Raw genomic sequence first — 23253 nt, 5'->3', positions numbered from 1 at the left:
TGACGTGTGATTGTCCTTGGCCCAGTTCTTCTCTTGTTCAAATATTTCAGCATAGAATGTCGGCCCCTTTTGAGAATTTCCAAAATTGCATCGCGAAGTACGGCACAGTTGTTTGATACCAGAGGAATATGGTTAATGGAGGGGATGAATTAAGGAATGGTGGTTCTCGTGCTAGTATTAGTTTGTTTCCAATAAACAACATTATTGTAGGTTTTTGGAGAATTTCTCTGGGGATGTCTCTGTTCAAATGGCACTAATCACGTAACAACCCACAATGAAGTAAGCGAAACCATTTGAGATGAACATTTAAGAATGACACTTGTAACCTGTCATTTATATACACTTGCACAATAAATAAGGTGTTTCAAGCTCTCAGTTGTTGTTGTTGGTGTGCGTAGATAATCGATGATTAACGCCGAGTGAGTGAATGAGTTCTCCAACTCCGAAATGGAGAAAAACAATACGTATAAGAAGGGACCTGATGCGATGCGATACAATGGGGAACGCAGGACAAGTTTAAGTGAAGATAATCGACAAAAAATGAGCAAGAGAGTCAGTTACACCATAGAGGGCCCCATATTCATCATCAAACTGAATGATCCCCGGCATTTAAATTCGTTAACGTTCGATGATTTCGTTTACATCGCAATGTTGTTAGAGAAGGCCAATTCTGATGATTCCATCTTCATTACTGTTTTACAAAGTAGTGCCAAGTTCTTCTCCTCTGGTGGGAAATTCGAAGCTGTGTTGGAATCCAAGGGTAAAGAGGACGATATTGGGTCCTTGAACAATCTAATTGGTATGATTTCGTCCCCCAATGTGTTCGTCGCCAATGCGTTTAGAACACATGAGAAATTATTGGTATGTTGCTTGAATGGGCCCGCTGTCGGGTTAAGTGCATGTATTGTTATGCTATGTGATTTGGTTTACGCTAGGGACGATTCCGTTTACTTGTTGTTCCCCTTTAGTAACCTCGGGTTCGTGGCTGAAGTTGGGTCGTCCGTGACCTTACCCATGAAACTCGGCATTAACAAAGCCAATGAACATTTACTGTTCAGCAAGCCGCTAACCTTTGCTGATTTACAGGGGAAGCTAATTAACAAGAATTACCAAATGGAGGACACGGATGAGTTCAACAAGCAGGTAGTCAGGGACTTGCAAGCGCAGTTGGTCGCGGCGGATGCACCCTTACGCAACATGAAGGCGATGAAGAGACAGATCACCGAGGGGACCGGGTACCGTTCGTCACTGTTGCGGGCACAGGGCCTGGAGACGATGACCACGTTGCCCTTCTGGCACGAGGGAGAGCCCTTCCGGCGGTTCGAGCAGATGCGAAGCAAGCAGCGCAAGCACAAGCTGTGATGGGATGGATCCACGTATTGTATTGGTATGTATGTAATTGCTTGGCGGTGGATCGGAAAATTAGAATTTGAAATTCCGCCCCACAGCAAACTTACGTAAGAAAAGTTTTCCGTTTTTCGTTTCCTGCCCATTCCGCTGCTGCGGCGTCTTCTGGGGCGCTCTCTCTCCTCTGCTGAAACGCAAAAAAACGGATCTTGAGTGTCCTCGAAATCCACCTCGAGACAAAGAATAAATAAATAATAGCACGCTCGCCGGTGGTGCACTTCAAGTGACGTACATGTTCTCTCTGCCTGGCTCTGTTTGTACTCCATATCACACACCAACAAGAAAGAACTAACTATCATGGGACGCCCCAAGAAGGAAGTCAGCGAAGAGAAGATTGAGCAGTTCCAGAAGGAGCTCGAGGCCGCCGGAGATAGGACTGATGTGCTGCTGCAGGACAAGAAGGGAAGATCCAGATCATGTCTGCTTTGTAGAAGGAGGAAACAGAGATGTGACCATAAGATGCCCAGTTGTACCGCTTGTTTGAAAGCCGCTGTGAAATGCGTTCAACCAGCTAGATACTCGTCTCCAGCATCCATTTCCATTACCAACTTGGATTCCATGACAAATTCAATCAATACAAATATGGGAACGTCTTCACAGGCAGTGGCACAGAGATTGCCCACCATCAAAATGGAATCAAATTACATGCAACACAGAGTTGACTCACCCATGACTACGATCGAATACAATAGAAACATGCAGGAAAACTCCATGCCATTAAAGAATAATAATAATAATACTGACTCCTCCTCTCCTCACCAAAAGGACGAGTACACGGTTTTGCTCGAGAAGAAACTGAAATATTTGGAAAAACTAGTCGATTTAACTCCGGGTTCTGCTACTTTTAACAAGAAGGTATCACAATACAAGAGAATTACTCATTTATTGGGTGAAATTGAAGAACTAGATATACCAACCACCTCAACCAACACATTCATACTACCGCATCCAAATGGTACCATGTTGAAACAAGCACCCATCCCAATGAACTCGACACCATTATCGTTAGTGTCTTCATTCAATTCCAAGGATCCGGATTTTAACAACAACAGCAACAACAACAACAACAACAACAACAACAACAGAGTATCCTCCGTATCGTCAATACCTGCACTCTCATCTGATTCATTGGAATCCATTGATTTTTCCAAATGTATCTTTGCCAAGTACAATTTAAAGGAATTCTTATCATATGACCCAGCTTTCGAATTCGATGAACAATTGTCCAGATCTTTCCTCGATACTTTTTTCACCAGATTACAATTCAAATATCCTCTGCTAGATGAAAAGGAAATTTATTCCTTCCATGAAGATTATATTAAAAACAGAATATACACCTATCCACCAACAGTATTCCATTTCAATTGTGGTAGAATGTGGCTTGTTTATAGCATTAGTGCATGTCTTCACATGACCACGGGGAAATACAAGGGTCAACCACCAGTAAGGTATTTCTCCACAGCGATTAGACACATTACGAAATGTGGAGATTCATTGGGTCCCATGGAACGTGTGGAATTGTTAACTCTGTTGGTATTGTACATTTTGAGAACAGATAGAGATTCCATTGTTCTTTATGAAATTATAAGTGATGTGATGAAGATTTGTAAAGATGAATTGAAGATAAACAAATGGAATAGTAAGGATCCAGTGAGTATAGCACATAAAAAATTAAGAGTATTTTGGTGCGTTTATTTATTGGAGAGAATGATTTGTGTGGCAGTGGGGAAACCTTACATTATTAAAGAATGTGAAATTGATTTACCCTTATTCGACGAAAATTCATTCAATACCTCTTCTGATGAAATAATGAATAACAAGGACAATAACAGTAACAATCATAAGAAGGGAGTTCATTTCATTAATCAATCTTTGAAGTTAAGGCGTATTGAATCACAATTTGTAGAAAAATTGGGTATACTACCGCAAACAAATAGTAAGAATGCATCCATGCCCATTACCAATATTTATCAAAATCACGACAAATGTTTCCTGGAGAGACAACTTCCGACTGTAAGGAAAATTTTCCAAGATTTAGAAATTTGGAGAGCAAGTTGTTCCACGAGTCATGTAAGAAATTTTGAAAATGAAACATTAAAATTGTATTATTATCGTTCCGTTCGTTTATTAATTCAACCATATTTGGAAATCTTAACACCGGAGGATCGACTATTTAGAGAATGTCAAGCTGCTGCGGGTCAAATTTGTCAATTATACAAGATTTTCCATCAAAAGACCATTACGGGTCATTCCACACCAGCGGTACATACAGTATTTGTTGCGGGGGTCACATTGATATATTGTATGTGGCTTGCCAGAAATTATGATGATCAAAGAAGGAAAAAACTGGGTGATGATTCCAAACATACCAGACCATTAGTGAGTGCAAGTTTATTTTCCACCATGGATGATTTAAGAGCATGTTCTGTGTGTCTTTACGTGATGACTGAAAGATCCAATTTTGCTCGAATATTTAGAGATACATTTGATCAATTGATGAATGCTACAGTGGGGAATTTGATTGAAAGATGTGGTCCTGATTCTGCTGAATTGATATATATGAGTTCTCAACATAGGAAGGGTGATGGAGAGTCTCTACCGTACCCTGCTGCGGGGAATCCAATTATTAATGAGAAGGAGATGATTCAACAGAAGGATGGGATGCCGCCAGCGATTGAAAGGACATTTGGAAGAGGACAAGCAGAGGAACATGTTGGATTTGTTGAGAATTCTCAAGTGGATCTTAAAGAGCAAGAAAAATTCAAGAAGAAACAAGGAATGTTGGAAAAGACGTCTGTGCCCAGGAGCCTTTCGCATTTACTACAAGCTGCGACTCAGAATGAACATCAACATAGCCGTAATCAACACCAACATCGTCATAGTCATAAGAAAATCAAGTTGGAAAATAGGACAAGCCCTGATGCCAATCAATACATCGTCAAGAAACCAATCAATGGCATTGAATTTGAATGGCAAAATTTTCAAAAGCAGGCCTTTTTGCAGCAACAATTGGCACAACAAAACTTACAGGCATATCTAAGTTCTTTGAATTATAATATGAGTCAAGAAAACAATGAACCTATGCCAAACCAAGTTCCAAGACAACAACCGCAACCACAGCAGCAGCCACTAAACATACCGCAAAGGAATAACAACACCAATGTAAACTCGATGCGTGAATTGAACATGATTTTAGAGTCCACGAGAACGGCTGGTCCTACGCCACCATTGTCTCACATTGGTGGTGTCAACGATATTACTGGGAACGTGAATCTGGATAGAGATGGGAATATGGGCGAGAATGGGAAGGGAGTATTATTTAGCAACGGTACGCATAATATGATCAATAATATTTCCACTTGGACCAACGATTCTGTCATTGATTTAATCAATGGGAACCGATCATCTACGCTCCCATTTTTCACTGAGCCGCCAGTAACGTCACAGCAGGCCGTACCAAACCCAAAGGGTGACGAAGGCAGTGCTACTGGCAACAACAACAACCCCTTGAGAGATTCCATAAACTCATTGGCGGCGACGTCTTCAGTGATTACCGAGCCGATCATGTCATCGGGCCATGTCGAAGACTTCTGGACGGTGAACGACGATTATGGGTTCCTTACGTAAGTACTCAGCAAATAGTAAATAGTAACATTTCAGTCAAGAACAGAGCACGTTTGTGTTTACATAAGCGAGCCGCTGTGCGCTGGTGCCTGCCGCCCAGGTGACATCACGGCCCGATCTGACCCTGTTAGGTAATCCGGAGGGCAACAATGCGCCCGTGTTACCCAAAGGGGCAACGGGGGGAGGTCCCAGGGGAATGTTCCTGCACGCGTGTCCCCAACGGGCACGGTGCATAATGGGCGTCGCACCGAAAACGCTCACGTGCATGTGGGGCGATAGGAGGTGCCGCTGCGCGCGCGTCTGGGGCGCTCTGTCCGTGGAAAGCGCGGTATTTTCACGAATGTGCCCCTTTCTTCCCTGACAAAATGCGGTCCACCCCCAGCTTATTTCCACGCTGACTCTCCGCGCTTTGGCCAATATGACAATGTTGCTCTAAAGCTTATTTTGGCCAAACAACAATGAAAATTGGCTGTCTGGGACATACGCAAAAAACATTTCTTTATAAACCGCCTGCTCCCCCCCATTCCTCCTTCTTCCACACAAACAACACCTCATCTCTCTCCCGGCCCACCGCACCAGTAAATAGGACAAGTTATTCTCTAAGTTAACAGGCTTTAACGCAGCGTTTATTCTTATTCCTATTCCACAAACAACTCCACTCCACTGCACTCCAGATCCGAATTCGGTGCTGCATTTTTTTCACATCAGATCAGATCAGATCATGGTAATAACAAACCTGGATTCTGCTGCTGCTGCTGCTCATGCTGCTAGTGCAACCGCTACTGCTGCCCCTACCGCTGCAGATCTGCCTCCCATTAGAAAACTGAAATCTTCTTTGAAATTATCAAGAAGTTCATCCACGGAGACTTTTTCCACGGGTGGATCCTCCACGCCAAAAATTGTAAGGTTCGCCCCACAATTAACAACCGTGAAAAGATTCGATTATAGAGATGAACCAATAATAATATCAAATGAAAACTCCCCCATGGGGTCCCCGCTATTGGATTATCAACGCGATAATAACGAACCGGATTTCCCCTTCACTAATACTCTGAAGAGAAACAAACAAAATAATAATAATAGGTACCATTTCAATTTGGAGAATGATCTCGAGTGGGAAACGGAAAAGTACTGGTTTAATAATTCCGCTTTGTTACCAGATCTTTTGAAAAATGAAAAAATGTTCAATTATTATAACGATTTGAATGATTTCCATCTGGATGATTTTTATCAAGGTGGGAAATCAGAGGATGAAGATGACGATGACGATGACGATGATAGTTTGGATGATTTTAATGCTGATGATTTCTTGAAACCTCATCATCGTCAAAACTCAATCCTTTTGCATAATGGATCTCAGGAAGATACAGGAAACAAACAAGGTGATCGTGATGACGATCATCATTTCATTTATCATAACAATGCTAACACAATGAATTCAACATTGAATAGCAATTCCGTTTTACTCTCCGCTACCTCTCATTCTTTTGATTCCATAAATTGGATCTTGAAAAGTTCCAATATTTCCACTTTCCATGATACAAATAAGAAAAATTCATTGGAAGTTTCATTGTTTAATTTCCTTCAGGGGCAAAATATTAGATTGCATTCATTAAATCAAGATTCTAATAATTCAAGTAAATTAATTGGGTTAATTTACGTCAATAATTTGAATTTTGAAAAATTTATTGAAATTAAATTCTCATTTAATCATTGGAAAGATATTCATTATGTCACAGCATTCTTAAATAAATCTGTCACTTCCAACATTGATGAATTTAAATTCGTCATTGATTTAAATTCTTTGAAATTTTTCTTACAGGTTAAGAATCTTTTATCCTCGAAATTACCGAAAAACAATTTAAACATGGAGTTATGTTGTCGTTACGATGTTAATAATGAAACATACTATGATAATAATAATTATTCCAATTATCACATCTCTTTATATTCCATCTTTGAAAATTTTGAACCACAATTGATACCAAATAACAAAATATCCAACAAACAATCGAATATTCCAAAAAATTCTTCCTATTATTCAAATTACATTACTCCAGCAGTAAAGCAACAACAACGACCACAACAATTTTCAAACTTGTCACTTTCATCAGTCGCTTCATCTTCAGATTCATCATCTCAAAGAACTTTTAGTGAAGGTACTGATTACTTTAATACCTCCCCTTTGAAACACCTATATCACAATGATACAACACCATTTGTAAGAAAACCAACGAGACAAAATGAAGTTATTAATAACATTGATGACTTGATTAATAACAATGATAATAGCAATGCCGGCATTTCTTTATCTTCATCATCATCCACATCATCATCAGAATCTCCATCGCCAATTATCCCTGACATTAAGAAACAAAAACAATCTAAAGCATCATTCACCTTTACTGACTCAAATAGAACCATTAAAAATAACAGCAATACACTACAATTAAGAAATTCATCGTCGTCCACAAAAATTCCAATGTCATCTTCATCATCGACTTCATCATCACCATCTAATTATCCAATTTCACAATTAGATGAATTTGACTATTCGAATTTATACGAACCAAACGATAACTTAATGACAGATGCAAATTTATTTAATTACTCTTTCAATTCAATTAATAATTCCACAGCAGCAATAACTGCAAACATTGATGATAATTCATGTTTCCAATATCTTTCTCCATTCTATGCAGATAACCCACCAGTGGAAACAACAACTAACAACAATAATAATAATAACCTGGTGGGTCAGCATGATCCATATTTCGTTGATGACAATCAAAGCATATTCACTGATACAACAATAGATAATAATAACATTGATAATTTACAAAGGAATGGTTTATATTCAAGACCTGTACTGATACATGATAAGAACAATAATTCCACAGATACTTTAATATTACAAAATCCTCATCCTCCTCCTCCGCCGTCGTTGCCCCTAGATAATGATGATATCCATAGTTTTAATAATGATGATAATGATAATGATAATGTAACGATACCGACATCAACAACGTCTCATTCAGACTTAAACTCAAACTCAACTTCTAATACGAAATCTATTAATATAACGAATTCAATATCCATTAATGATCATAATCGTTTACATCATCCATTCACCACCAATCATGATCAAATTCAAAATCATGATCGAAATACAATCAAGACATCTACTTTAAATAACATGGACTATCAATCATTTCTAGAATCATACTGCTTTTACAACCCATCAAGCATGCTAGGTCAAAGGCAAGTGGACACCGGTGGGAACAATAATAACAGTTCCCCTAACAACAAAAACGTTAATGATGAGGAAATAAATATTCATGTGGAAACTACACCTACATCAAGTACAGGTAATGGAAGCACATTATCACCGAATGAATTCTTGGGAGATTCATTATTAAGCTCAACGCCACCGATACTTTCACAGGGACATGATCGATGGCAGATTTAGCCACCATCCTCTCTTTTTTATTTCTTAAAACTGTATATAAAATACATGGTTAAACCCTATATATTTCTGTTTCTGCATAAATTTTTTTTTTCCAATTTCAATTCTAGTTATAAATAAATAATGATAATAAATCTTCTTTTTTCCTAAAGATGACTAAAAATAAATAATTTCACTTACTTCTTTGTATGATCACCAAATAACAATGAAAGGTCTTCCACCGGGTCACTAGACTTACCTAGAGTAAAATCAAGTGGTAATTGTTTAGAATATAACTCTCCAGTCTCTAAATGACTCTTTACTAAATCAGCCATACCTTCAATAAAAGTAGCACTACCATTTAGCGATTCACATCTTTTAAACTTATTCTTAAATGGAGATTCACCAATGACACCTAGATCAATTTCATGCAATGTCTCAATGTGATCCGACGTAAACGCAATCGGGATAAATAATAACCCATCCACTTGTGGACCCAAAAATTCTGCAATCTTGGCTGTTTGTGCACCTAACCATGGTTTAGGTCCCACTTGTGATTGCCATGTTAATCTGTAAGGATTACGGAACTTCAATCTTTCCATGATCTTGTACACAGTAGATGCTACCTCGGCTGGGTATGAGTCCCCAGTATTGACCACATCCATGGGTAAAGAATGTGCAGAAAATAATAATACTACCTTATCTCTTACTTCTTCGGGGAACTCATTCAATTTTGCAGTAATATTCTCAGAAAAAGCTTTAATTAAACCTTCATTAGATGGCCAACGGTCAATCGTAGACCATGAAATGGTTCTATTGGGGTCTAACCTTTTCACTTGTCTCCATAATTCATTAATTGATGAACCAGTGGTTGAATATGAAAAATGAGGATATTGGGAAAAGGCAACTGCTCTCTTAACCCCATCATGTAACAATTGCTTGTAAGCCTCATCTGTCAAAGGTCTCGCATAACGGAATGCTACATATGGTTTATGGGGAGCAGTGTTAGGTGATGTTTTATCCAGGATCTTACAAACTTCAGCTGCCTGATATTCTGACCATTTACGAATGGGAGATCCACCTCCAATTTCTCGATATTGTTTTTCAATCTTGGGGGTACGCAATTTAGCAATATATTTGGCAATATTCCTTTGATATTTCTTGCTAATGGGTATCAGATCATTATCAGCAAATAATTCAAAGAGAAAATCATGCGTTTCTTCAACTGTAGAGGGTCCACCCATATTCATAAAGACAATAGCTGTTGGACTCTTTGTGATTGAGCTATTGTATCTCATCACAGTAACCAAGTTGGACCTCATGAGCGTCCTGCCAACCAAAGGGTTAACTCTTTGTAGCATTGTTCTCCTTACTCTTCTGATTGTAGCTTTGAATAAGAGAGTCTCACAACTTCAATTGGGTATCCTTGGGTATGACGATTCAATTAAAGTGATATAACAAAGCTTTTATGTTTGTGTGCTTAGTAATTGAAGGGGATAAAGGGGAAATAAAGTTTCAAGATCGTCGTTTGAACCTTAAGTCAAGAATACACGTGATTTCAAGATATACTTAGTTACTTTAACTTTAATTATACAAGACATTGTCCAAATAACACCTTCATAGTTATATATTAGTTAGATACCATAGCATCCAATGAACATGCTCTGTTGATGTTTTCGTGTTCTTTGGTGAGGAAAGTGCCATAGTTATTTTTCACCTTGTTCAAAAGATCGTGGAAAAAGCCAATTTCAGTACAAGTTTGTGAAGTTATTGTCACCAACATTCCACCTTTCTTCTGACTTTTCTGATCAACCATTATATGTATTCTGTTTCAAGTAAATAGTCCATTGCCACTGGTTGATCAATAAGGGAACAGATTTGTACTTTGAAACCATGTACAATCCAATTGACGCTGCACTCAACAAAGTGACAGAAACATATGGTATTGATAGTTTTACCCTAAGATATGCAATTTGTCTGCTAGGTTCATTTCCTCTGAATGCTATTCTAAAAAGACTTCCTGATGAGAAAGAGAAGACCAAATGCATTTACATTATAGTCTCATCTATGATATATTTATTTGGTATCCTGAACTTATATAGTGGATTTAGAACACTATTGATCAGTAGCACGTTTACATTCCTCATTACCAGATTTTATCATTCCAAATTTATGCCATATTTGAATTTTGTCTTTGTCATGGGTCACTTAGCCATGAATCACATTTACGCTCAATTTTTCAACTCACAAACTGCAACAACTATTGACATCACTGCATCACAAATGGTTCTTGCCATTAAATTGACATCATTTGCATGGTCATATTACGATGGTATGGACACTAATGCAGATGAATTTGAATCCTTGGTTCAATATCAAAAGGATCGTGTCATTAAGAGACATCCATCCTTACTAAAATTTGTTGCCTATACTTTCTTTTACCCAACTTTATTAACAGGTCCCAGCTTCGACTATTCAGATTTTGATAGTTGGTTAAATGGCGAAATGTTTCATGATTTACCAGAATCAAAGAAGCCAAAGAGAAGATTAAATCCTCGAAAGAGAAGACAGATTCCAAAAAATGGTAAACTGGCTCTTTGGAAAGTCATCCAAGGTATCGCTTGGATCGTATTAAATGGGCTAGGTAAGAAATATATACCTCTTTCATTCATTGCTGACAGGGCTAGTTTTATGGAAAGATCCTTCTTTTATAGAATCCATTATATTTTCTTAGTTGGTTTGGTTGCAAGATTTAAATATTATGCTGCCTGGACCATTGCGGAAGCATCGTGTATTTCATGCGGATTAGGATATAATGGATACGACACCAAAACACAAAAGATTAAATGGAACCGTGTTCAGAACATTGATATTTGGAATGTGGAAATGGCGCAGAATACTCGTCAATGTCTCGAAGGTTGGAATATGAATACAAATAAGTGGTTGAAATACACTGTATATTTACGGGTCGTTAAGAAGGGCAAGAAGCCAGGGTTTCGCGCAACTATGTTTACATTCTTAACATCTGCCTTTTGGCATGGAACAAGACCAGGTTATTATCTAACATTTGCTACAGGTGCCCTATACCAAACATGTGGGAAATTTTATAGACGTAATTTTAGACCAATATTCTTGGCAAGTGATGGTGTAACTCCATTGCCATATAAATGGGTATATGATGTTGTTGGTATGTGGGTTATTAAAATATCATTCGGTTACTTGGTGGAACCTTTCCTATTATTGGATTTTAAAGAATCTTTAGTTGCATGGGGGTCCGTATATTTCTATGGTCATATAGTGGTTGCCCTTTCGTTTTTCTTGTTTAGAGGTCCATTTTCCAAATCAGTTATCCAATTCTGCAAATCGTTGCAACCACAATATATTGCTACAGCAAAGGTAAAGGAATTAGAAGAGGAAATTTCTAGAACTTCCACTTCTCTTGGTGATATCATAAGGGAGAAGCTTGAGTACGAAGAAGCAAACAAGGATTTACTACAAAAGGAAATGAACTTAGGTATTCCATCAATTCATCCAACAGATTGGGAAGATGCCAAGGGAGAATGGGCTGCTTTTGTCAAAGAGTATACCGAATGGAGGGAGAGAAATGGGCTGGAAGTTGAAGAAGATAATTTAATGAAGGCATTCCAAGACTTTAAGAGAGAATTAAAGGAAAATACCGTTGGTGAAAGAAAAATGAGCTTCAGTGGATACTCTCCAGTTCCAATTGAAAAGAAGGATTAATATCTTTCACATTTTCAATCATGAATATTTCTTTTTGGTTTGATTAATAAAGCATTTTTTTTTTCATTCTAGTCATTGTTTTATCTAAATCTTGTTTTATATAAAAATATATTATGACATTTACATCTCTGGAAAGATGTTCAGAATTCCTCTGGATTAAATAAATCCAAATCAAGATCCAAATCAACATCTTCAGGTTCCTCTTCTTCAACAGATTTCTTTTCCTTCTTGCTCTCCTTTTTATCAGTCTTTCCTGAAAAGGTGAAAGATTCTCTTCTAGTAGTAACGGGTTCCTCCTGCGCTATGGGCTCTGATCCTTTCGGTATTAGTTCTTCTTCGCCTTCGTGGGCACCAGGTGCCTTGGTCAATTCGTCAGCATGAAGAGATGCCAAAGCTAACATACCTCTTCTAAGAGCATCTTCTGCGGGCCATATAAAATTGTTTGGGCCAATAGAACCCTTATCAAAAGTGGGAGGAATCTTGGTAAATTTGGACAGTTTTGTTGCGTAGTCTAACAAAACTGAAGAGTTGATTTTAGATCGTTGCTGCAAGATCGTCTCCATTTCAAATTCTACCTGTTTTAACATAGGTAACGCATTCAATTCGTCATGGCATTCATTTAAAATACCCAATATTTCCTTAGTCCTTGCATCCAATTCTATAGATTCAGCATTCAATTTCTTTAACGAGTTATCAATCTTATCATATTCTTCAAATGAATCTAACGTTTGAAAAAGGTGTCTATCCACCTCTATAAGTTCGCGTGCAGCATTCATATCAGGCTTAAATTTATCTACTGAATTAACCAAGTTCGCTAGTTTCTGTTCATATGAACAGAGGTCTGAATATATTTGCACTTTACTTATATCGTCTTCATCGTTAGAAATGGAATTTGGATTTACTTCTGCTAGTAGGGACACTGACGACGATCGTATGTGGCCCATTGATGTAGTACTTCCTAATAGAGTGTTTTCCTGGCTAGACATGTTGATGATGAATGGGGTCTTATATTATCTTTAGCCTCTTAGATGTTTCACCTGTTATGCAATAAGTACTATTTATTGCCCATTTTCGTTAACCAAGCAAATCCATTTCGCGGTGACAAAATAGTGCGAGATATATATGTTATCAATATTTCCATACATATAACAAATAAACTGGGAATACATATATAAAATAATTGTTTATGAGAACCTTGTAGTTTATAATGCAGCTCAGGAATCTTCAGTTCTGCATTTCAAACCCATTGACAATATTTGGCATCTTAGGAATTCCTTCTCTTTCTAATTGCTTTGCAACTTCTTCTTCAAATCCTCTTCTCCATAGATCATGATGTTCACCAATGGCATACGTAATTGTTTTCTCCCTCATACCATCAGGACCCAAATAATTCAAACTTTCGATTACATCATCCAGTAAAATAGATTTGCCAGCGTTGATTCCTTCATTAATACCAGGTAGTCTAATATGAACGATATGTAAATGGAAATGGTAATAGGAAGGCTGATAATGAATAAAAATCCGTAATTCATCAGGATGAATAGCATAATTATAACAAGCTGGGATAATTGACTTAATCTTTCTATTTAGTTCCATTAACCATTGTTGATCCTTTTTCTTCAAATCTCTTAATGACTTGATATCATCCCTGTAAACGATTCCCACCAAATACAATGCCTCCAAATTCAACCCATCCCAATTAGTATCTGGTATAATAATAATTCCGTCATTTTTCTTATCTTCTTGAAAATCCTTATAAATAATCCTTTCTGACTCTGCACCTTCATATAAGATCTTATAAACCCATGCTAAGGAATTAGTGGATGAGATCTCTTCAATATATGGTTTGACAATTCTCTCATACATCTCAGGGGTTTCCTTCACCAGATGTAGATTTTGTTGATCATATTTCTTAATATGAGTATATGTGGCGGGCCAAATCAAATTAATCTTTGCCGTTGGGTTCTGGTCGATGTCTTGTCTAATAATGGTTAACCCCCAATGATAAATATCGTTAGAAGTGAGTTCTTTCAGTTCTTGAATACCCTTAATGCAGGAATATTCGTTTTCACAATGATAAAAAATGGGAGTGTTACGACCTCCCATGGGTTGCTTGCGCACATTTTCATCGTAAAGGAAATGCGTCTTCTCCACGGTGATAATGGCATCTTTATCTTCAATGGTCCCTAAAAGAGAGAGCACTTTAGTCTGTGGGTTTGAGTTCAACACCCTTGTAAACTTGAATTTCCTAACCAATGCAATTAGCGGTTCACCCATGTTTGCTGTGTTGACTGTTTCCTTATGGTGGTGGTAGTGTCCCTATGGCTCAATCTTGCAAATTGATCAAGAGGATCGGGAGTTCTATATATATGGAGGGAAATACGCACCCATCCCCTGTCTTGCTTTCAATCTGTCTATTCGTCGATGCCATAGTCCCTTATTTGAAGAAAGAAAGATTCGGAGTGTCGCGCCATGTGTCACACATTCTTATCTATTGTAGACTATATACAATACACACAATTAACGTTCTATTCTACACGTGAGCTGCCCATCAGAGGTTCAGTTCCTGCTTGATGTCGGCGAATATTTTGGCGGGATCTGGCTGATTGATCAGTTGGTTCCACCCTATGTTGTAGCTTTCCCAGAAATCATCAGAGACCATCTGAGCAATCTCAGGTTGTATCTCAGGTTGGTTCTCTGCATTGATTAGGTTTTCCACGTTGGGGAGCGTTTGGGATGAAGTGGTCGTAATGCTGGTACCAGCAACATTTTGCAAATGGGGTTGTAAACCTGGGTCCATACCAACATTCACAAGACTGGGTCCCATTGGCGGTTTGGGGTTTGGGATAGGCGGTGGAGCCGCCAATGAAGGGGGTGATAAACTCACAGAAGAGCTTCCATTTGTTATTGGTAATACCGAATTAGAGGCTTCTTCCATTTGAGTGGGGTCTAATTCCTTTTGAATTTGCGACATCCACGTTTCCTCTGTTCTTCTTCTATATTCAATGGTCTTTTCCAAGACAGTCCTATACGTTCTCTCTAGGGCTAATGCAATAACAAAGGAATGCGAACGAGCCATTACCAACTTCAAATCTGGATCTGCCTTGTACCAGGAATCAAAAATTTGGCAGTACATATTGTACGATGACATCAAATGAATCGATGAATTATGAGGTACCCTTAAGGTGTTTAATTTCCAAGTTTGTGGTTCTAGATCAAATGCCAATAGCAATCCATTTTCAAATAGCGTCAACTTGAAATATATTAAGGCACAAAATACTGACAAAACTCTTGGATATAATCCATTTATAACCGACAATGACATACCTAAATATGGTGTTATATTTGGATAATCTTCTCTTAACATTTCTGGGAACCGTTTTCTATCTATTTCAAAAAAATGTACTGTACAGTTAATCACAAGAGAAAACGATATCAGAATTGTTTGTATCAGATGATTCTTCAAATCAATAGACCTTTCCATTAATACAGCAAATCTCAAGGAATAGAATGAAACCAGCATTCTTAAGATGGATGAAAATATCCTGATACTTCTGACATCCACTTTAGAAATTAATTCCTTATCCGTAAAATAGGATATTGGTGGAAATTCATTTTCCACAAATACTAATAAATTCTCACAGAATGATTCTAAATTGGGACAAATATTTGGATTATAGAAATCGTTAACCATGGGCCGTGCTAATTTTAAAAATCGTTTCATCTTAGCAATAGCAGGTACATCTGTCGGGTTAACCTCCCAAGTTTGTTCATTGAAGTGGGCCGTACTTATGGTCAAAGGTCTCCCGTTTAGAAAGGCAACATCAAAATCAGCATAAACAATCCAAACCCATAAGTTCTCAAGTAGATCCAGCGGACCCACTTCGTTCTCCTGTCTAAAATAGTTTCTCTTGATATCTAAATTCAAACCCAAAGTTATTCCAGCATCCGATAATAAATCAGCTATAATAACATTATGCGTATTATCACCTGCATTTCTGAAAGTCTGGCTATAGCAATGCCTTAGTAGTAAAAACTGGGCTCTTTCAACGTAAGATGTCTTACCAGTGGTAAATCCGGTTAACATAATAAAGAACTTATATATGGCATTGGGTATTGTTTCAGAATAATGTGCAAACGCCAAAATCATCAGTATGACACCGATCTTATAATAATTCTTTTTTCTATTATTGGGGGTCAAATTCGCAATAAGTTTTTCACCGTTGGGTAAAAGCTGCGTGCTTGGAGTAAATGCAGTATAAAAATCTGTCATTACCTTATTCTTGTCCAAGATAGTTCTCAATTCATAAAGATCGTAATTTTCCTCAGAGAAAAATGATTCCAAGATGGATGTTGTCTTTTCATAAGTTGGCAGCACGGTACACACTTCAGCAATTAAATTATGTACATTTGGGTTACCGTCTACTTCAATCATAGTCAATTCCTTTAAGTTGGAAATGTTTCTCTTCTTCTTCCATTTTGTTCTCTCAATCTTGACTTTACTCCATAATTGATTATATTTGGTTAGAAACCCCCAATGATTCTTCTTGATAAAAGTTTTCATTGATGTAGGTCCATATAGAATCCTACGACCATAAGATTTATTTTGAAGAAAATAAAAATCCTTAAATGGATTGATGCATGTTTCTTTGGTAGTACTACCCACAGGTACGCTATGAGAAGTGGACGACTGAGTGTCCTGATTTTGAACCAACTCTAATTGTTTTTCTGAATATTTTACTCTTTCCACCAACTCTGATTCTGAGTCATACATCAAGTCATTTGGTGGTGGAGCCTGCATCATAGTAGTGGACTCAGTCCCATGAGATGAATTTGACGATCCAACCGAATGAGGCCCAGTATAGCGACTGTCATTAGGAGATAAATTATCGTCTGCGTAAACACACGTCGTCAACTTTCTCCCGATACATGTTGAGCAAATCGGTCTCTTCTGATCACATTTCAGTTTCCTTTGACGACAGAAAGCACAGGATGTGATGGGTTTCCGTCTCTTCTTTTTTGGTTGCTTAGTGCTGTCTGATAAAGGCGACGTCTCTAGAGGTCTACCCCCTTGCACTCTTTGCGAAGATGGGAATTCCACTTCTAAGTCTCTTGAGTTCATGGTGACTGCGAGCTTATATACCCTACTCTGGCGATGTTGCTCTTTGCAAGTGAAGTGTTGTAAGAGGTAAGTTCAATATCAAGTCCTTTTCATGATCACTACACTCCGGATTAGCTGTCCGGGTGGCCTCTGATTATTAGGTTAGTAGTATAGCATTACGTTGCAAGTTAGAGTAGAGTGATACGGGAGATAGATGGAATCTTCCAATCTCGTAGACGTAATAGTCAGGCCCACTGTGACTCATGCCCTTGTCCCTCTGATGATCGCTGCTTCTGGTTATCCCAAGTACGCGAGATAATTCACTTGCTTAACTATTGTTAGCTATATTGTTAGCGTGGTGCATAGAGAAAGCATCTCATTCAGGGCAAATTAGTGTAGTAATGTTCGAAAGAAGTGATAAACCAAGGACAGGTAGGGATAACCAAGTGTACTCAGCCAAGACTGGTGCTAGGATCGTGGCAGGCTGTGTTTGTCTGACCACCGATAGAAAACAAGTGCTGATGGTCTCATCGTCAAAACATAAAAAGAAATGGATCCTACCTAAAGGTGGTGTGGAAAGTGATGAAGCTGACTATAGAACTACAGCTCAAAGAGAGACTTGGGAGGAAGCCGGTTGTTTAGGTAGAATTACAGCAGATTTAGGTGTTGTGGAAGATATGAGACCCCCCAAGGAATGGAATAAGGATAGAAAATCGTTCGAGAATGCAAAGGATGATATTATTAACCATCCGCCAAGGACAGAGTTCCATTTTTTTGAGCTAAATATTGAAGAAATGGTGGAATTGTTTCCTGAAAGTGCAAAGAGGAATAGAAAATTCTTCTCGTATGATGAGGCAAAGGAGAATTTGATCGTTGCCAAGAGACCTGAATTGCTAGAGGCACTAAATAGATCAAGTATCGTCAAGGAATAGTTTAGATTTCCTAAGTTTGTTTATACAAATATACATACAAATATATATATATATATATTAAAAATGTTCTTCTATCATTTCCCACCACTGCCAAGGAGACCAGACATCATATCTTGAAGGAAATTGGAGTGCTTTGGTGCAATGATCCCAAAATACTCTTGACCCAAGAATGCCAATTGATCTGCATACTTGGCCGCTGGATTCGAATATTCTTCTTGCAGATTTGAGAATAAAGCTCTGTTCTTTGTCTGACAAGTCAAAACCAATAACTGTAAGAAATTCAAACTTTTGTATGATTCAAAATAGTACATCTTAAAAACGCCAGAACCAAGATTCTTCTCAGTAATTTCAACCTTGGGAGCATATTTATTAATAAACGACGTAAGGAAAGCCTCTTTAGCTTGATTGACAAACCTAATGTTTTGAATGAACAAGTAATTGAAAGTTAGCCTGCTGAAATAATCATCAACTTCAGGAGCGGCTCCCTCTTCACTGGCTTGATCAAACCATTCAAACATCATTTGAACATATCTATCCACTGATTTCTCAGTCCCCAATTGAAAAAATCGCTCAGCTTCATAAACATGTTTTCCTTCCCATAGTTTAAGAGCTATAATGTCATGCAACCATGGATCACCAAATTTGTAGGAGCCAGCCTTAATGGTCCAATTGTTCATTCCCGTGGCAACATCTTTCACATTAGGTTCCTGTGGGTCCAGCAGTATCATTAGTCGAATTAACCGTCTCATGGAATCATCATTCATTTCAGTTTGGGCCAATTCGTACACTTCCAAGAGGTAAAATATTAAATCTGTTCCAGACCCACCTTGTTTAGCAGTCAAAAACGATTGAGCACCTTGATATATCAACTCAATGGCATGGTCGTATGATTTACTATTCACATACCTATTGGCAATGGTCCTTAATGTTTGATGCGCCTCATAATAATCACCGGCCTTAATTCTTGTCTCGAACCTGTGTAAAGTCTTGGCCAATTTGGCATTGATAGCATCCTCTTTGTTCATCTTGCCAGGTTATTCCTCTCGTTTTCCTTCTCGTTTAGCAAATCGCTAGGTTGTTCATGTTAATATCTTTACAAAATTTAATGCTGGAATTTTCCCACTCTCAATTTCTGAAATTATACGTTACCTTAAACAACGTCGAACAACCAATAAATCTAAAGTTTATCAGATTGAATAATCCATACAGAGAAACTAATTGGGACTTCCAACAATGGATGCTATTCAATTAATTGATGAAGAAAAGCATTTCTCACAGGATGCTCTATCATTTTTCTCCCAATGTACAGGTCAAGATGATCAAGATATTGGCCTGAACTACCATGTCATATCAGTCTTTGGATCACAGTCAAGTGGGAAATCCACTTTACTAAATATCCTGTTTAACACTACTTTTGATACGATGGATGCACAAGTGAAGAGACAACAAACTACTAAGGGGATTTGGCTGGCTCACACTAAGGAGGTCAATACGACACAATCTCCAAAAGCAACAACTTCTGACATTTTTGTCCTTGATGTGGAAGGGTCTGATGGGTCAGAAAGAGGTGAAGACCAAGATTTTGAGAGAAAGGCTGCCCTATTTGCTATCGCTGTGTCAGAAGTCTTGATTGTAAATATGTGGGAACAACAAATTGGACTCTACCAAGGTAATAACATGGGGCTATTAAAGACTGTCTTTGAAGTTAACTTATCTTTATTTGGAACAAAGAAAAATGATCATAAAGTGCTGTTGTTGTTTGTCATTAGAGACCATGTCGGTGTTACACCAATGAGCAGTTTAAGCGAATCTTTAACAAACGAATTAGAGAAAGTTTGGTCTGATTTGAATAAGCCGGAGGGCACTGAAGAAACTTCATTATATGATTTTTTCGATTTGAAATTTGTTGGATTAGGCCACAAGTTATTGCAAAATGAGAAATTTATTGAAGACGTAAAGAAGATGGGTGATTCATTTATTAATAAAGATGATACTGCAAACTGTTATTTTAAACCAAATTATCATCATATGTTACCATTGGAAGGTTGGAGTATGTATGCTGAAAATTGTTGGGAGCAAATTGAACATAATAAGGATTTAGATCTACCCACCCAACAAATATTAGTTGCCAGATTCAAGACAGAGGAAATACTAAATGAAGCATTCAATAGCTTCATGATTGATTATAATGATAGTATCTCTGTTGTGATTAATGATAAAACAAAACTAATCACATTTTTGCAAGATTTAAAGAAAAAATGTTTACGTGAATATGATAATCATGCAAACCGTTACAATAGAATAGTTTATGAGGAAAAGAGAAAAGAACTTTTAGAAAAGATTACTGAACAATATGAAGACACAATTGGCACCTTTTTGGAAGATTTATCTACTGATTTGTTATCTCAACTGGAGGCTGAAGTCTCATCGAAAAAATCAACTAAAGATTCCTTTAAGAAAAGATTGACTGAAAGCTCCAATATAGTATTGGAACAGTTTACGCAAACGGTGAAGTTGTTCCAGAGTGCAGAGCTATTAGGTGACAGTCAAGAAATATTGGAAGCTTTTAAGGAAAGAACAAATGATAAGAGTAAGGGATTACGCCAAAAGGCTCTTAAATTATTGTTGACACGTCTAAATAAAACAATTTCTGCAACAATCAAAGATGAAACGATTCATTTATTATCAAACCCAGAAGTAGATTTATGGGATCAAATCATTCTGAGATTCGAAGAAACTATTTCAGTCAATCTTGAAAGATTTGAAATTGATCAGACCACATCTGAAGGAAATGATACCACCAAAATATTTGATTTTCAGTTAGGTCTAAGCGAACAAGAGAACTCGGATGCCTACAAGAAAATTTGTCAAGCCGCATGGAGTACCTTGCAAACAATTGTTCATGATTATTTGAAAGAAGATACTGTAGTAAGTATATTAAGAGAACGTTTTGATAACAAGTTTAGGTATGATGAAAATGATGCTCCTAGACTATGGAAAAATGAAGAGGAAATTGATAAAGCATTTGCCATCGCTAAAGAACATGCATTAGAAGTCTTTACCGTATTATCCTTGGCTAAGACAACTGACAATATAGAAGTTGTTCCAGATATTTCTATGTCAGAAGAGGAGTACGAAGATGAAGAAGGTGGATATCATATTGATAGGTTTGCTCACTTGTTTAATGAATTACAAAAGGAGAAGATTTTAAAACAATTTAGAAGACAAATTAATTTGACTGTACTAGACTCTAAAAGATCCATAATTACAACGACAACACATATTCCAATATGGATATATTGCTTGCTTGTAATCCTTGGCTGGAATGAATTCATGATGGTTATCAGAAACCCATTATTTGTCACTTTGACATTGATTCTTTCAGTAGCATTTTACTTCATTCATAAATTTGATTTGTGGGGTCCTGTAGTCAATGTTGCCAGGACTGCAGTGGGAGAAACAAGGGAAACTATCAAAGAGAAATTGAGAGACTTTGTTATTGATGAACATGAGAAACCAAAAAAGAGAGATGAGAAGATACAAAGTGAAAAAGAAAAATACGAATTACAAGATTTTACAGAAGAGAAGAAATATTAAATAAATAAAAGAATATAGTATTTCTCATTATTCTTATATAATATTTGGAAAATATATGTCGCTGTTAATTCTATACATAAGAGAACAATGGATGCTTTATTGCTAGATTTTTATCATTAGACGATATCATCACATAAGTTTAGGGTATTTTTAAAGCTTTCGAAACGTTGAGCTAATAAATAACCATTATCAGAGTTGAGTCTCCCTATTATACTGAACCAGAATTCATAAAAGGAATAGGCATCTTTTAAAGTTGTTGGTGTATTCAGTAGACAGTGAGGCAATTGAGTCCAGTCAGCTTGTTTAATTTTCGATGATGCGAAATAAGTAGCAAAGATATCCCAACGGTCATAGAGAAGTTCGATAGATTCTTCTAGAGAAATAGAACTTTGCCAAGAAGTTGTTAAATTGAAAACACGATTGTAAATTAATTCAAGTGAGTTAGATAATGCCAATGCCACGTCTGTGTATAAATGTTCCACGAGAACATGAAATTTGTATGAACTTCTATTGTCATTTTCTGGTTGGTTAATTGGCTCAGGTGTGGCATTTGTGTATTCTATGCCAAATCTAGCAACATTTTCTTCATATGCTTTCGAACCTATCAATTCAGCAGTCATACCATTTCTAAATGAAACTGTCAATAGGCCTTCAGTAAGTGCTTTCAAACACAAATTCTTATCGTTAGATAATAAGATAACAAAACATTCCTTTTGTTTAAAAAACATGCAACAATCCAATATAGCGTCATCTTTAACGCAATCTGGGTCTAATCTTTGACTCAACTTCTGTCCAACAACACCGGATGACATATTTGCTAAATTTTTATAAATCCATTCAATCCCCCATCTGGCCAATTTAGCAATTGCCTCCCTTTCGCCATCATCTTGCATTCTATCAGATTTTTTCAATCCGTCTAACTCATGAATGACAGTATTTGGTATGACAATCTGATGATGTAACTTCTCTCCCAAAAGTCGTAATTGCTCTAATGTTTTCAAATGAGATATGATAAAATTAGTATCCACTACAAATATAGTTTTCTTTCTCACGATGGTGAATTCGTGGATATTAGAATCAATATTCAATTCCTCTTCTTTACTAGAACCTAATCTCTGATGAGCCAAATAATTGGAGACGTAATGGATTTCATCCTCATCATCCATATCTAGCATTGGTAAATCTCCATCACTGTCTGCCCCGTTGTCAGAATGAGAACTTTCGTTCATAGATAGGATCCTATCTAAGTCAGCCACTGTATACTTGCCATGAGTTCCGTCTTCAGATGCAGACTTGGATAATTCTTTCAGTTGTTCTGTGACTTTTGGAAGTAGTTTATGACGATGTTTGATATTATCATTTTGATGCATGTTATATTACGAAAAAGGGCATTTGCTTTTATCCTA

General features: G+C 37.3%; 12 protein-coding genes across 12 annotated transcripts; 6 read left to right on the top strand and 6 right to left on the bottom strand.

Moving 5' to 3' along the window:
• Positions 1-447: 447 nt before the first annotated feature.
• Positions 448-1362, top strand: DCI1 (putative dodecenoyl-CoA isomerase DCI1; the record flags this gene model as incomplete). The annotated part of the gene is made up of 1 exon (XM_003676830.1): positions 448-1362. One exon carries the CDS (start codon positions 448-450, stop codon positions 1360-1362), a length of 915 nt encoding a protein of 304 aa, XP_003676878.1.
• A 342-nt stretch (positions 1363-1704) lies between these two features.
• NCAS0F00370 (uncharacterized protein) lies at positions 1705-5034 on the top strand (the record flags this gene model as incomplete). The annotated part of the gene is made up of 1 exon (XM_003676829.1): positions 1705-5034. The coding sequence occupies one exon, from the start codon at positions 1705-1707 to the stop codon at positions 5032-5034; it is 3330 nt and encodes a 1109-aa protein (XP_003676877.1).
• Positions 5035-5752: 718 nt separating this feature from the next.
• On the top strand, positions 5753-8500 carry GAC1 (protein phosphatase regulator GAC1; the record flags this gene model as incomplete). The annotated part of the gene is made up of 1 exon (XM_003676828.1): positions 5753-8500. One exon carries the CDS (start codon positions 5753-5755, stop codon positions 8498-8500), a length of 2748 nt encoding a protein of 915 aa, XP_003676876.1.
• A 173-nt stretch (positions 8501-8673) lies between these two features.
• HEM15 (ferrochelatase HEM15) lies at positions 8674-9837 on the bottom strand (the record flags this gene model as incomplete). Its single annotated transcript, XM_003676827.1, has 1 exon — positions 8674-9837. The coding sequence occupies one exon, from the start codon at positions 9835-9837 to the stop codon at positions 8674-8676; it is 1164 nt and encodes a 387-aa protein (XP_003676875.1).
• Positions 9838-10369: 532 nt separating this feature from the next.
• On the top strand, positions 10370-12217 carry ALE1 (lysophospholipid acyltransferase; the record flags this gene model as incomplete). Its single annotated transcript, XM_003676826.1, has 1 exon — positions 10370-12217. The coding sequence occupies one exon, from the start codon at positions 10370-10372 to the stop codon at positions 12215-12217; it is 1848 nt and encodes a 615-aa protein (XP_003676874.1).
• Positions 12218-12357: 140 nt separating this feature from the next.
• On the bottom strand, positions 12358-13203 carry MED4 (Med4p; the record flags this gene model as incomplete). Its single annotated transcript, XM_003676825.1, has 1 exon — positions 12358-13203. The coding sequence occupies one exon, from the start codon at positions 13201-13203 to the stop codon at positions 12358-12360; it is 846 nt and encodes a 281-aa protein (XP_003676873.1).
• A 238-nt stretch (positions 13204-13441) lies between these two features.
• On the bottom strand, positions 13442-14494 carry DCS2 (5'-(N(7)-methyl 5'-triphosphoguanosine)-(mRNA) diphosphatase; the record flags this gene model as incomplete). The annotated part of the gene is made up of 1 exon (XM_003676824.1): positions 13442-14494. One exon carries the CDS (start codon positions 14492-14494, stop codon positions 13442-13444), a length of 1053 nt encoding a protein of 350 aa, XP_003676872.1.
• A 274-nt stretch (positions 14495-14768) lies between these two features.
• NCAS0F00310 (Zn(II)2Cys6 transcription factor domain-containing protein) lies at positions 14769-17339 on the bottom strand (the record flags this gene model as incomplete). The annotated part of the gene is made up of 1 exon (XM_003676823.1): positions 14769-17339. One exon carries the CDS (start codon positions 17337-17339, stop codon positions 14769-14771), a length of 2571 nt encoding a protein of 856 aa, XP_003676871.1.
• Positions 17340-17719: 380 nt separating this feature from the next.
• On the top strand, positions 17720-18250 carry DDP1 (polyphosphatase DDP1; the record flags this gene model as incomplete). Its single annotated transcript, XM_003676822.1, has 1 exon — positions 17720-18250. One exon carries the CDS (start codon positions 17720-17722, stop codon positions 18248-18250), a length of 531 nt encoding a protein of 176 aa, XP_003676870.1.
• A 74-nt stretch (positions 18251-18324) lies between these two features.
• Positions 18325-19275, bottom strand: GET4 (the record flags this gene model as incomplete). Its single annotated transcript, XM_003676821.1, has 1 exon — positions 18325-19275. One exon carries the CDS (start codon positions 19273-19275, stop codon positions 18325-18327), a length of 951 nt encoding a protein of 316 aa, XP_003676869.1.
• Positions 19276-19483: 208 nt separating this feature from the next.
• Positions 19484-21847, top strand: SEY1 (dynamin-like GTPase SEY1; the record flags this gene model as incomplete). The annotated part of the gene is made up of 1 exon (XM_003676820.1): positions 19484-21847. The coding sequence occupies one exon, from the start codon at positions 19484-19486 to the stop codon at positions 21845-21847; it is 2364 nt and encodes a 787-aa protein (XP_003676868.1).
• Positions 21848-21963: 116 nt separating this feature from the next.
• SWT1 (mRNA-processing endoribonuclease) lies at positions 21964-23217 on the bottom strand (the record flags this gene model as incomplete). Its single annotated transcript, XM_003676819.1, has 1 exon — positions 21964-23217. One exon carries the CDS (start codon positions 23215-23217, stop codon positions 21964-21966), a length of 1254 nt encoding a protein of 417 aa, XP_003676867.1.
• Between the last annotated feature and the right edge of the window lie 36 nt (positions 23218-23253).

This window comes from Naumovozyma castellii, chromosome 6 (genome assembly GCF_000237345.1).
Source record: "Naumovozyma castellii chromosome 6, complete genome".
Classification (NCBI taxonomy): domain Eukaryota; kingdom Fungi; phylum Ascomycota; class Saccharomycetes; order Saccharomycetales; family Saccharomycetaceae; genus Naumovozyma; species Naumovozyma castellii.
The sequence above is the reverse complement of the archived record's forward strand: the minus strand, read 5'-3'. Positions and strand labels throughout refer to the sequence as shown.